This window comes from Dromaius novaehollandiae, chromosome 6, assembly GCF_036370855.1.
Source record: "Dromaius novaehollandiae isolate bDroNov1 chromosome 6, bDroNov1.hap1, whole genome shotgun sequence".
In the NCBI taxonomy this organism is placed as follows: Eukaryota; Metazoa; Chordata; class Aves; order Casuariiformes; family Dromaiidae; genus Dromaius; species Dromaius novaehollandiae.
The window spans coordinates 12,647,032-12,660,427 of NC_088103.1; the positions used below are offsets into that span (position 1 = coordinate 12,647,032).

The 13,396-nt window shown below is 39.3% G+C and overlaps 1 protein-coding gene across 5 annotated transcripts in view; it reads left to right on the forward strand.

Annotated features, from left to right (window-relative positions):
• The window catches only part of JMJD1C (jumonji domain containing 1C), a 169,479-nt gene extending 156,783 nt beyond the window's left edge, over positions 1-12,696 (forward strand). For all 5 annotated transcript variants that reach the window (XM_064513683.1, XM_064513685.1, XM_064513687.1 and 2 more), the window contains 5 exons: positions 256-378; positions 1,444-1,583; positions 5,243-5,419; positions 11,053-11,184; positions 11,540-12,696. In XM_064513683.1, coding sequence (XP_064369753.1) covers positions 256-378; positions 1,444-1,583; positions 5,243-5,419; positions 11,053-11,184; positions 11,540-11,629 — 662 coding nt within the window. In that variant the 3' untranslated portion in view covers positions 11,630-12,696. The remainder of the gene's footprint in view (positions 1-255; positions 379-1,443; positions 1,584-5,242; positions 5,420-11,052; positions 11,185-11,539) is intronic.
• Positions 12,697-13,396: the final 700 nt, after the last annotated feature.

Below are 13,396 nucleotides of genomic sequence, written 5' to 3' on the forward strand. Positions count from 1 at the left end.
GGGCGAAGAGGTTTCTCAAGATCTTTCTTAAAAGTAACATTTTCTTTTTTAGCAAGTACAGCAAAAACACATCCGTAGTTTGTGTGTATCAGTATTTTCACATTAAAGCATGCCTGTACATAAAATACTTTCCTATAATGCTTGGTGAACTTTCAGAAATTCCTTCTTTCTTAGCTGTAGCACCTTTCTATTTGAAGGTGAATATGTGATTTCATGAATCGTAATTTTACCTTAAATTTTTGTCTTGTAACATAGGTGTGGCTGCTACTAAAGATCATGATGTAGGAACTACAAATCTCCATATTGAAGTTTCTGATGTAGTGAACATCCTTGTTTATGTCGGCATAGCAAAAGGAAATGGAGTACTTTCCAAATCAGGTAAAGAGAAGCTCATTGTGTGAGATGTAAATACTGAATGACATGTCACTTTTAAAATTGATACGGTTTGTTTGAAATGCGTACGTGAAACATGTCCTTAAGTACTTGCTTACACCTCAGAGATTCCTTATCTCAAGAGAGATTCTTACACAGCAAATTAATTTTGAATAAAATACACTGCAGTTCAGGAGCTACACAGTTGTATTTCAAACTCCTTTCACTTTTTGTTGCTATATACCTGTAATTAATATACCATTGCTATGTTGGTGCTGGCAGAGCTAATGAAAGTATGGGATGAAGGATCTTTTCCGGAAGCTGTGCTAAGTCCAACAGTTACGTCAAGATGATGAATTTGCTATACCCTCTGTTTAGTCTGCTGCCTCTGGATGTGCTATGTTTGTTTTATTGAATTTGGACTGCAATGTAATTTTTCAGTGCAATTTACCCAGAAGAGGGTAAACTGGTGTATGATAGTGCTCCATATAAGGTTTATTGCTTATGGGAAAAAATCTTTAAATCACTGAAATGGTTTTGTTTCTTCTTCCTTATTTGTTTCTGCTCGGGTTCCACAATCAGCAAATGTAGATTTTTGTGTATGTCTAATAGAGCTCCAGTAAAGTTTGCCATCTTCTGTTTGCTTTGTTTTCACTTGCACATGCACAGAGTTAATACCAGCAAAAACTGCAGTATATCAGGAGATCGCTGAAGTTTCTTGACTAGCTGCTGCGGAACAGCAAGCAGAATGTTGCTTTTGCTGACTGCAGAAAAATACCTTTTTCCTCTCTTGATTTTTTGTTGGCAGTGCTGCTTGTTTATTTTGGGCAGGATAATGCATTCTATCAAATTTAAGAAATGTAAAAAACATTTTATAAATTGAACATTATTTTAAAAATACTTACAGCATTCATGTTCTGATAACTTTCTAATTACAAAAGCTGAACAAACAGATCATCTGAGGGGCATTAGTTTTATTTAGTAAATGTTTATCTGCTTAGTCTCCCACAAAAAGTGCACCATTACAGGTTTTTCTCTGTATCACTTAAAAATATTTTTGTCAAATCTTAGGAATATTGAAGAAGTTTGAAGAAGAAGATTTGGATGATCTTTTAAGGAAGAGATTGAAAGATTCAAGTGAATTACCTGGTGCTTTGTGGCACATTTATGCTGGCAAAGATGCTGACAAGATAAGGGAGTTTCTGCAAAAGGTTGGATTTACAATAGATATTTTATAAATATAATTTAAGTAACCATTTAAAGGGGGAGGGGGGAGGCACAAAAAGTCCTCCCTCCCTACATAAACCTTTGTCTTCTGGTGGCCACAGCTCTAGTTCTGGTTGCAAGGTTTATGCTTGGGGAATGAGGAAAGCAAAATTCTTTACTTTATAGCCTGTAAATTAAATTATAATGGACCAAGAGCTGCTACAAACTTCATTGTGACACACATGCACACCCAGTGTGAAGATCAGTCTGCAGTTACTGCCAAGTTCATCCAGCTTAGTGCTGATACCCTATAATGCTAGGACAGTTGAGTTTGAGAGGGAAGCCTTACTCATCAAATCTTAACACAGTTGGTAAATTCCATGAAGAAAAAACAACTTTTACCCTCTCCATAATTTTGGCCTTATTTTAGGGTAGAAGAAGACTAAGTAGCGAGGTGAATACCTTGCATACTCCACAGACTTCCCCCAGAACAGCATCTCCAAGGGGAGGCTCTGGAGGGGTGGAGTTGCAGCATATTCCTCTAGACCCGTGAGCTCAGATGACCACTGATTGCGTGTTTAAGGAATAACACTGCCCTATGGTTTAGAGAGAATAGCAGATACCTCTGAGTTTCAAAAAGAATCCACAAGGATTTCGTTCACTTGATTAGTCCTGTCAGTGCTTCTTTCCATCTTTTTTTTCAAATAAAAGATTAATGTGAAGTGCTACATTCTGCCTGAGAAACTTGTTTCTCTCTTGGCATTAAAATGATAGAGCAGAATCTGAGGGATGGATATATTTGGGTTAGCAAAGAGGACTCTTCCTGTGTGAAAGGCTTTTAGTGATCCTATATATGAAAGTCCTTGAAAAAAGTGACCTGTCAGTGCAAGCTGTTATAAAATGCTGTAATTTATGTGGAATAGATGGTCTTTATAACGTGTAGCTAGCTAAAGACTCCTAAGAGTTCTCTGGACACTGAAAAATTAGACTTGCCAGTTGTTGGGGTCAGTCATCTTTCCAGTGCAAATGGACGTGTTTTATGAGATGGAATTTGTGACTTCTATTTTTGCAGACAGTACTGTAGCCAAAAGAATAGGCAGGAGGCCTTTTTTCTTTGCAATCCCTGAAGATTTTTTTTAAATGAGTAGAGAACTTCCACACTGCATGCTTAGTTCTGATCTAAAATCTACTGAAGGGAAGTTCACTTACGCTCAGAAGATATGAACTGAGAAAACCAGTGTTGTAGATGGGTCATAAAGGGTCCATCCTGAAAATAGGTATTAGGTTTATTCCAGAATTGTTTAAAAATGCCAGTAAATGTTAATTCTTGGTTATCTAAGCATAGGCTAGTAAGTGTGGAAGGCTACTGAATTTTTTACTTTTGTGCAAAATGCACAGCATTACAATCTTGGACACTGGTGAGTATGGATGTGTGGTAACATGTGATGCTCTGGCAGATAGTTTTCTTCTTCCTCTCTGAAAACCATGTCATGTCAGTCAACAAATAACATACTTCATGTACTCATCTGTAAGAGCTACAGGTAGTCTCCAAATTCTAAAGGTTCAGGAGGGCACGGAGATCTACTCTTGTTCTTTTCTAATACAAAGGATTATTTTAATTTTTTTAGTATTTGAGTTTAAAGGATAATGCTGTTCTGCCACTGTTGAAGATTGGCTTCACTGACACAATTTATTCAAGACATTCATTTGTGTGTCCTTGTAGTCTTTGGTCTCTGGGATCCATACTTGTGTTATCAGATGCTGAAATACTTGTGGCTTGTTAATCGCATGAAAAAAAAAAACAGCAACTGCCAACCTTCATAAAGACTTTGTGTTGTGTTGGTTCGCTCAAATGAAGAACATGCCTTGTCTCTTAGTGAAGATGGAAGCAGTGGGGGTGGTGTACCAAGGGCAAAATTCAACATCAGCTACTGTGCACATCATTCTTACATGGCATGTGATGCACGAGTCAGGACTTCTCAGCTCATCGCTTGTCAAATAGGGAGAATGTCCTCCTCTGGGCCATTGACAGTGATCGACAACATTAAATTTAGAGGTAGCATCTCTAGTTTAGTTTTCCATGCCCTGCGTTTAGCACTTTTTCGTGTTCTAGAAAGCAGTCTTGACGTTACCTAGAAATACCCAAAATACCACTGAAGTTGTTTGAGGAAAAGTCTACAAAAGATGTCTTCAGTGTCTTCTACCATGGGAATATTTTAGATGAGCTTTAACTGGTTAAACAAAAATGGTCCATAAACAAGCTGGAGGCCAAAGTGTCTCCTGCAAGCAGGAAAAGCATAAGAAATGCTGCAGTCGGAGTTCTTGACAGCTACTCTGTAGGTTTCAGTCCCAGGGTGATCCCAAGAGGCATGTTACCTGGTGAAATTTGCCCCATGGCAAGCTAAACTTTGAGAAAAATGAGCAGTAGTGAACAAAAGGCAGCTAATTCCAGGAGATTATGAATATGTATACATCTGGGCTTTTCTGTTTATTCAAAAAGCAGAAGCTCACAGAGCACACTAGGGCTCTTCAGCTTGGAAAAGGCACAACTGTGGGGAGTGAAGATGGACAAAATCATGACTGCAAGGGAGCAGACAGGCAAGGAACATTATTCAGAGTTTCTTCTTTCACAGCAGTTAAGGCACATTGTGAGACTCATAGGGCAGCAGGATTAAGATCCTGCTTTTAGGATTTAAGATGCTCTGTAATTAAGTTTTGCATTTGCTGTCACAGCTTGCTGCGGTAGCTAGAACTGAGTTGAGTGCCATCTTTTATTTCTGATGTGGTGGTGTTTTTGAAATACTGAAATGGAGATTAATTGATGGCTAGACCTTGAAATATAGGCTTATGACTTGTGTAGTCACAGGGTCCCACTTTGCCTCCTGATAGGAGATAAAATCTCAGTATTTCGTCTAGTACAGAAGATTTTGGAAAGGTAATTAATACATAAGAACAGTTTCAAGCTCTGCATCAGATAGTTGAGTATATTTAACATCAATATGAAGAAAAATCTATGTCTTTAATGAGATAGTTGTCTCCTGAGTCATGACAGATGGTTTGGATGTGTTATTTTTTTTTTTCTCCTTTAGTCACTATGATTCAGTAATTAGCAATTGATTAGGACTAGTATTTGTTCCCATGTGGTTAACTTAATGAACAGTGGTTGTTGCAGTTAAGTCTGCTCTCTCAGGAAGTATTTCTAGTTTTCCATCATGTTTTCTGAATGCCTTGCCACACGCATAGCAAAATAACCTCATACGAAGTTTAGTTTTATCCGCTGCCTTTCTCCTGAGTTGGGGTTGCGGTGTTATGTCTGTGTCAAAGCTGGCAGTTGTGAGCTTGAGGAACTGGCAGCATAGGAACTCTGTGAGCAGATTCTGCTTTCTGATGAAAGAAGTCACATAGAGCGTGTTGCCTACTAATAGACTGTCGTGCTAAAATCTTTAAAGATGTTGCTGCTTTTTTTGGCTTGGAAGTCCTGCATGTCTCTTAATTCAGTGAGACTTCCTAATTCATTTGAGGTCCTTTTGAATTCCTAACAAAAATTCTAATTTGGGTATTGGAAACAAAGTACTTTGTATTTTTAACTTAGGTATACATTTATTTTACCAGCAAGGGATTTTCTTATTTTAAAAGTAACTTGGGATCTTTCCTATACTTACAGATAGCAAAAGAACAAGGCCTAGAAGTTTTACCAGAGCATGATCCAATACGTGATCAGAGTTGGTATGTGAACAAAAAACTTCGCCAAAGACTTTTTGAAGAATATGGAGTAAAAACCTGTACCGTTATTCAGTTTCTTGGTGATGCTGTTATTCTACCAGCAGGAGCACTTCATCAGGTAAAATACATCTGTTCAAAGCTATACAGGATAAAATAACACAAATATCATAAAATAACTTTATTGAAAGACGTATTACATCTGTGCTCAAATTAGATTTGATTTTCTTAGTGGTTGCTATTAGTGTATAGGAATATACTGTGATGTGCATCGGCTTCTAAAACTGACTATCTGGTACTAACATACAGCAAGTCAAACACTTGAAATAATGCCATTCCTTTTTTCCTTTAAAATGAAAAATAATCAGACAGCTATTAGCCGTTTTTTTCTGATTTTTGCGTATTATTAGCAAATTTCTAAATAAACTGGTATTAGTTAGGACAAAGTTATACTTGCACTTTTTCTCCTAAATTCAGACTTAACTTACGGCAGCAGGAGGGCGCCAAACAGATAAATGGATGTCAGGTATCATCATGTTTTTTGCCTTTAGCCATAGGAAAATTGTGGAGAAAGTTTGAGGTTAATTAAAAAGGTGTATCTTTAACAGAATTTTGCAGATTGTTTCCTTGAAAGAAGCAATAAGTTCCTTTTTACACAGAAGGTACATCAATTACAAGGAGACAACCTTGTCCCTGCAGCCACTTTCCTTTCCATCCAGAGGGAGTGGTCGCAGCTCTGCTGTAGCCAGGCTTGTTCCGTTCGCAGTTATGTATGGAAAAGTTCTGCCCATAGAGCAGCCCTGGAGAAACAATAGAGATTGTGTAGCAAGCTTTAGTCCTCTCTTAGCAGACAGGTTTTGTTATTTCATTTTAGGTTTTTTACCTCTCAGTCTACAAACTGCTTTTTCTTGGTAGAAAGGGGAAGAAAGCATGATTGTTTAGACAAGAGTTTTGGACAGTTCTATATCATATGGTGAATTTTTCCTGTTGAAACAGGAAATGGAGTCTGCTTTCTTGCAGTCTTGCCAGCTATCTAGCACCACTAATTAGGGAGCTGACTATCAAGGAATGAGGAGCATCTCCACCCTGCAGCAGAGATTGTAAACCATCTTGCTAGTAAAGATTTATCAGTGATCTCTACTCAGGTTCAAGTGAGGCAAGGGCTTTCCAAAGAAGACACTGTTTGGTCTGTGATCTGCCAGATCAGCTTCCAAACACCACCTCTTCTGGGCAGAGGAAGCCCTGGCATACCATGTCACACTGACCGGGGCAGCGGGGAAAAACAAGACTGGGTCGTTCTGATGACATGTGTAATGTCCCTGATGTGTCTGCTGGCTCTTTCAGTTGCTTGGACGCTCACACCACCACCTACTTTATCCTACTTTATCCTGACCTTACCCAGACTAGACTCCTTTGTCATTCCCATGTTTCTTGAGACAAGTTTTACATGATGGTATGTTAACCCAGAATAATATGTGGAGATTTCTTTTCAGGAAAAAAAAAATAATAAAAAAAAGCAATTAACCAAGTCTAGGATTGTTGTAGGTTGCCTTTCCTCCTACCACATCTCTGCGGTTTGACCCTTTCCCTATAAAAAGGTGAAGGAATGTCTGGCATTGGTGATATTCTCCACTCTTGCCAGGCTTAAGCAATTAGGATTCCCAGAGTGGATAAGATTTGTGTTGCATTCTGCATTAGCCTCACTCTGATCCCTTAGAACAAGGGAGATCATCCAAGATACAAGAGTGAAAAGGGAACCCACAGAAAACTGCTAACATACTGGGAAGGTGGTTTTATATAGCATGAGGCGTTATATAAAACCATGCAGGCTATAAAACATGAAATAGTGCCAGTGCTCCAAGTCTGTAGGCTTCCCTGCAATTCATAGGTTTGAGGGCCAAAAATAAGACAAGACCACTGTTATCTTTATCTCCTTGGCTTTAAACTCCAAATTGCTTTTGAAGTGGTAATGTTCTAGCTTCTGGCACCAAGGAGTTAATAACAGTGTTTTTAAACCTTAGTGGGTGAAGCTGAAAACCTTTTCATCTTCAGTAAGAAGTTCCTGTGAATCTGCCACGTAGGAGGAAATGAAAGCATCGTGTTCTTTCATGTACGTGTGCAGTACTCTTTATGTAGAGATGCATAAATATTGACCTTGGGGATCAGCACCAACCCTTCATATATACAAAACATGTTTAAACACTTAAAAATAAGTCTGAACAAGAATACCTACCAGGCTAGGTTTACATGTTAAGCATTTAAGTTTTATATGCACATCATGAATCTTAAATAATTAAAACTGGATGACAGTTAATACTAAATTTGGTGATAAATTAACATTTTATTTGCTCATTGGTAATGTTCTGGAATGCAGGAAGTCAGGCCAGTGTGCAGAATTAGGGAGTCCAGTTGCCACTGATCATTATGTAATCCACCTGAGCAGCTTTCTTCCTGAAACCAGTTAGGTTTGCTGCCTCCTGTTGCTTTTGACATGCTGGTCTAGAATTTTAGTGTTCTAACACTAGAGAGGTTAGTTTTTTTTATTTTATATATATATATATGTATGTATGTATATTCTTTTTTTTTTCTAGCTTCTATGTATTCGTGTCTAGTTTAAAGCAGTTTTTCTTGTATTAATATTTTGCTGTAGCGTAAATCATTCTTTTTGCTTCCTTGGTTTTCCCTTTTTCCCAAGGTATTTATAGACAGCAGTCACATCCTCCCTGTGCTCATTTTACCTGTCTGAGTCAGTCAAGCTGCCCAGGCTGAGCTCATAGGAGAGGCTCCTCTGCCCTGCAGTGGTCACAGCAGCATTCGCCTGCACCTCATGCAGAGAGAACTCTTCTCTCTCTGTGGGAGCCCAGACGTACATGTGTGTGTGGGTGTGTACGCTCAGACGCACACACGCTCAGACGCACACACCCCGTTCAGTTCAGTATGCTGTACAGATGCTTCCCTGAACGTGTCTTGAATGACACATTGTAGCTTTGTATCTCTTTTCTTCTTGGCTGTACCAGTAGGTAAGGTGAGCTCATAGTTGTCCTGCGCTTAGCTAGGCTAAAATCTGGGTCTTGGTCTTTCGTTTGTAATAGTGAGCCCCCAGCTCTCCTTGGCTGAAAAAGATGTTTTTGTTACCGTTCTTGTGAATGATGCACTCTTTCTGCTGCTCTGGTTTGCAATCATCCTGTATCACAGTCCTCCTCCAGTGATGCCTTCTCATTCTGTGTCCTCAGCAGTTCTCATGACTTCAGTAGTTTAAATATTAGGAATTGCAAAACATACAAAATAAGAGCTTCTTTAAATTTTTATTCCGGGTATTATATCCTGGAGCTTACTATGCTACATTGTAAAGCGAATAGAGGGCCTTCCATGATTTTAATTCAATGATTAGTTCTCATGCAAATTCTAAAAATACTTCAGTTAGAAGACTGAAATACTTAAGTCAGTGATTGAAATGCAGTGTTCAGGCTAAATGTAAAACTTGTTCATAGCAGAACCGGTTATTATAATGTTGTTTTATATAAAGGTATTATCTCAATTTAACAGCATGATTATATATTGTAAAATAACATACTACAGCTAATGTGACCTCCTAGAGATGTTACGATAAGTGCATATGATCAATGTCTGGGAGTCGCATATTCACAGCTACTGGGCGAAGCGCGAGGCTCTGCGTGTCCTGACTGGCTGGGGCTGAACCATGCAAGAAACAACCGATTTGCGGCATACGGGCAGGAGGGAGGGAGCTGTGGGGCTGGGTGGCTGCCAGGTCCTTTCCTCTCCCCACCACTTCCCTCCCTGACACCCTGCCGGAGGCCTGCGGCTTTCCAACGTGCCGCCCAGCCTGTGGGCTGTGCTGGAAAATCTCCACTTGACGTGGGCTGAGGGAGAGGCCGTGCTCTCCGTTCAGCCAGAATTGGCACAGCAGTGGGAGCCTCGTAGTCCTCGCCCTGTGAAGCTTAGGAAAGTTGTTGCTCAACATATTTATTTGTGCATATCATTATATCAGTTTGCGTTATAAATACGTATATCTGAGAACTGCCTAAGGGCTGTCAGTGCGGCATTCCCATGTGAAGCATCAGAGAGGCAGGAGGATAGTATCCTGTCTACCCCAGAAGACTTGCACGCTAAAAAGACAGGTGCTGGATTGGAAAAGAGTCTAAGGCATGGCAAAATGAAAGATCTGATGGCGTCCAACGTTGCCAGGTCTGCGATGGAGGCAGACAGGGAAAGGGAACTGGTAATACCTTGTCCAAGTGGGGAGAAAGTGAAAGAGTTGTGTGGGATTTGCATGGGGCAGAAAGGAAAACGGAGGCAAGTACAGACTTGAAACAGGTGAAAAGCCTGTGAGGGAGAGGAGAGGGTTGGAGTCAGCAGCCAGTCTGCCCAGAGCAGTGGCGCTTTGGTTAAAACTCTAGGAAGTGCCCTGCGTGCTGGTGGGAACCTCGCGGTGGCACTTCGGCGACTGTTCCGCCGCTTGTGGCTTTCTGCAGTCTGTAAATCAAGGCTGCCCAGCATCAACCAGACGTCTCCATCTCCCTAGATTATTCTTTGTTTTGATGACTCCACGGAGGGAAGTCGTACTGCTTTGTCCCCCTTATTAGTGCTTATTTTCTGATGCCTTAATGATTATCGGCGATTCTACCTGTAAAGTGGCAGACCACCTTATAGCATCAGACTCAGTTAAGCAGTGGTTTTGAAGGAGAAAATCTCTTCTTAACGTGCTGTGTCCTCAACTGTGTAAGCACAAAAAGTTTATTGAGCCTCAAGTACCACAATGGAAATTTTAGACTGTGCATTAAAACATTCTAGATTTTGCTGTACGTCAATCTAAATATGCAGGACTTCACAAGTACCGAGTGTGGGGGGAACTGTTGGTTTGCTAAGATGGTAACGACACCTCTCCTCACCCCAGGAGCTTTGGTCAGTTTGCGGAATTGGGATTGCACAGCTTTGAGCAGTTCTTAGAATTTGGGGAAAGGTTTTAAGCACCATGCTGAAGAAAATTTATAATTTGTAAAGGTTTAGTAGTGAAAACATGATAGTGTAGGTTTCTAATGATGGCTAATGATGTAAACAGGAGTTGACAGTCAGAGGGTCACAACCAAGTGTTTGCTCCTTTCTCCTGCCCTCCACAGACAACCTGGGTGGCAGGACATGGTGTCCATTTTTCTCATTAGCTACGTCTTTTGTCAGTGAAAGAAGTGTTTGGGAAACAGAAATGCTTTTTCCTTCTGAGCCTGCCACTTCGTTGAAGGGCTTTTTTCTTTTAAGGGTTTGAACTGGCAATTACCTCTCAGTGAACATGGCACGTTTTGCCTAGCAGAGTGCGGGTGGGAGCTTACCGCTTGTTGTCACAGCCTCAGGACTCGCCTTGCCGGGGAGCTGCCTGCGGCCTCCGGGCTCCTGCGCCGCGTTGTCAAACTGCTGTGCAGTAGCAGTATACGGTAGCAATTCCCGTACCCCTGAGAAAAGGATGGAGTAACAGATCAGGATATGCTGAGTAAATGTCAGAGCTGAACGCAGGAGGAAGCGTGACAGCACAGACAAATAACCGTACCTTCCACCAGAAACAAACTGATGCATGTCAAATACACTTAGTTGCTTTTTGTGTAAAATGTATAAAGGTCCCCTTTAGCCTGATAAGCCTGTGGTTTAAAAGATGTTGAGGTCCACTCTTTTCTCAGGTTTCTGTGGCAAAGAAGAACCCTCAAGTACTAATTATCAATCTTTTCTTATTTTTATTTTGGATAGGTGCAAAATTTTCACAGCTGTGTTCAAGTAACTGAAGACTTTGTGTCTCCCGAACACCTTGTACAGTCATTTCACTTAACGCAGGAACTGAGGCTGTCAAAGGAAGAAATCAATTACGATGATAAACTGCAGGTAGGAAATGAATTCTCGCTCCTCCAGAACCTGTTCTGAAGGCCCGGCGCGCTCAGCTCATTGAGATGCGTAGCAGTGCGTGGAGTTACTTCCTCGCCGCTGTTCACACAGAATAACAATGAGCAGCAGCGTGACTGCCAAGGGGGTAAATGACTTGCTGTTGAGTTGCTGGGGTTTTTATTTCACATTATGTTTTAAAATGTGTAAAAAGGTATTTCCTTTTGGACTGACAGACAGACTGTTTTAGTCTGTCTTTTTTTCTATCTGCTAAGCTTAGGGCTCAGTCCTAAACCTAGTTACTTTCACAGTTCTTTAATAGTAGGCCTTACTGAAAATGTGTCTGATATTTTTGCAGGTTAAAAATATCTTGTATCATGCAGTTAAAGAAATGGTGAGAGCTTTGAAGATTCATGAAGGTGAAATGGAAGATATGGAAGAAAATTAAGTGCTCTCTGCTTTTTTGTGTTAACATCAAATGGAGGTTATTTTTTCTAATATATGAACAGTATGCACACTAATTTAAGCTTCACAAACCATCAGTGCCAAGAAAATAGTCGTCATATTTACTTGTTAATGACACTGCAACGGTAGAGCTTCATATCACAGCCACTGTGATTACATGTTAGACTTACAAACAATTAAGCAGCATTCTGCTGTCCTGTATTATAATGTATATGAAGTTTGTGAAATGTCAAAGATTTAAGATGATGTATTTATTTTTGGAAGAAAAACACAAAATTCTATGCTATATTGTTGATCAAATGTAAATGTGACTTGTACAGTTTGCTAAAATAATTCAGATATTTTTCACTACATTGAGACAGTTACTGTGAGAGTAGGACACAAACACCAGCTATTGCCTGCATTTGGGATCTTGCTGAGTCCGCACAGCAGTCATGTCATAATCTGAAAATTACTGCCAAATAATTGTAAACTTTGTAAAATATAAAGTATATAAAGTAGATATTAAATACAGACACTTCAGTATTTTATTGAAGCTATTCAGTGTACAATTAAACGTTTTCAAAAGGTGTAATTTATTTAAAAATTGTCTCATTTTGGTAAAATTTATGTGAACTTTTAAAGCTAAATATTAAACTTAATATGCTATGTAAATATATACATATATACATTCAATGATGTATTTTTTTAAAACATTGGCTTGCTTTAATTTGTTAAAAGTGCAAGTGTTACACATGCTTTGTACATTGAAGTTGAAAGGGGTTTTACATTTTCCATTAAAATGACTTTATCAAATGTTGTCTCACTGTGTTTGTTTTTTATGTTTGTGGCACATTTGTGATAGCCTCAGTTGTTCATTCACAGTAATTGCAAATGCATTTCTGCTTCAGTGTCGCTTATTGTAATGCTTGAAATGTTCTGCCTTGGTTAATGTGCACCATTCTGCCCTCTCTGGGTTTAATACAAAACTGCTAAGGGAAGTGCTGGAGCACAGTTCAAATGGCTGAGCCAGAAAGAGCCTCTCGTTAAGAATAAAACAATTTAAACGTTCTTTATGTTCTGTCTTTAATAATCCAACACTTTCTTTGGGTGAAGGGGAAAAGGAATTTTCCTAGAATGAAATTTTTTTATAGCATCTTAGCTCTACAGTTCAAGAAATACAGCAAAATAATAGGGTTTTTTAGAAAGATATGTATCTGTATTTAATAATGACAAAGTCTGTTAGAGAACTGAGCAGAATTCCAGCTCATTGAGTTAGTCTGGAAAGCTAAACTATACATAGACTGCAAATTATTCAAGCTATTCAAATGTTCAGTTTTAAATTTAACTGTTGGCTAGCTCATAGGTCCAAAAGTGGATAATAAGTATCCTGTTGCCAGCTCTGAGGCAAGGTACATGACAAAATCTGAGAAGAGTTGTATGTGTTATTAAGAAGCAGGTGAAACACAAAAACAATTTCTGGTTCCTTTTAGCTAAAAAGTCTTTTTTTTTTTTTTTTAGGTTTTTCTCTTTAACTGGTTTGAAATCTCAGAATTCATTTGAAGTTGCAAAGAAATACTACAAGGTGAATTTTCCTGTGCTTAGCAGCCGATTCTCAGGTTCATACCCAGTTATATGTAGCATCTTCCTTAATTCTGTATATAGCACAGAAATAGACTGTTAGTTGAAAATGCAAAACCTGCCAGCATATATTTCCTTAATGACAGTTGAACTTCAGAGGAAGTTACTTTTTTAAAGTTTAGGATGTCTA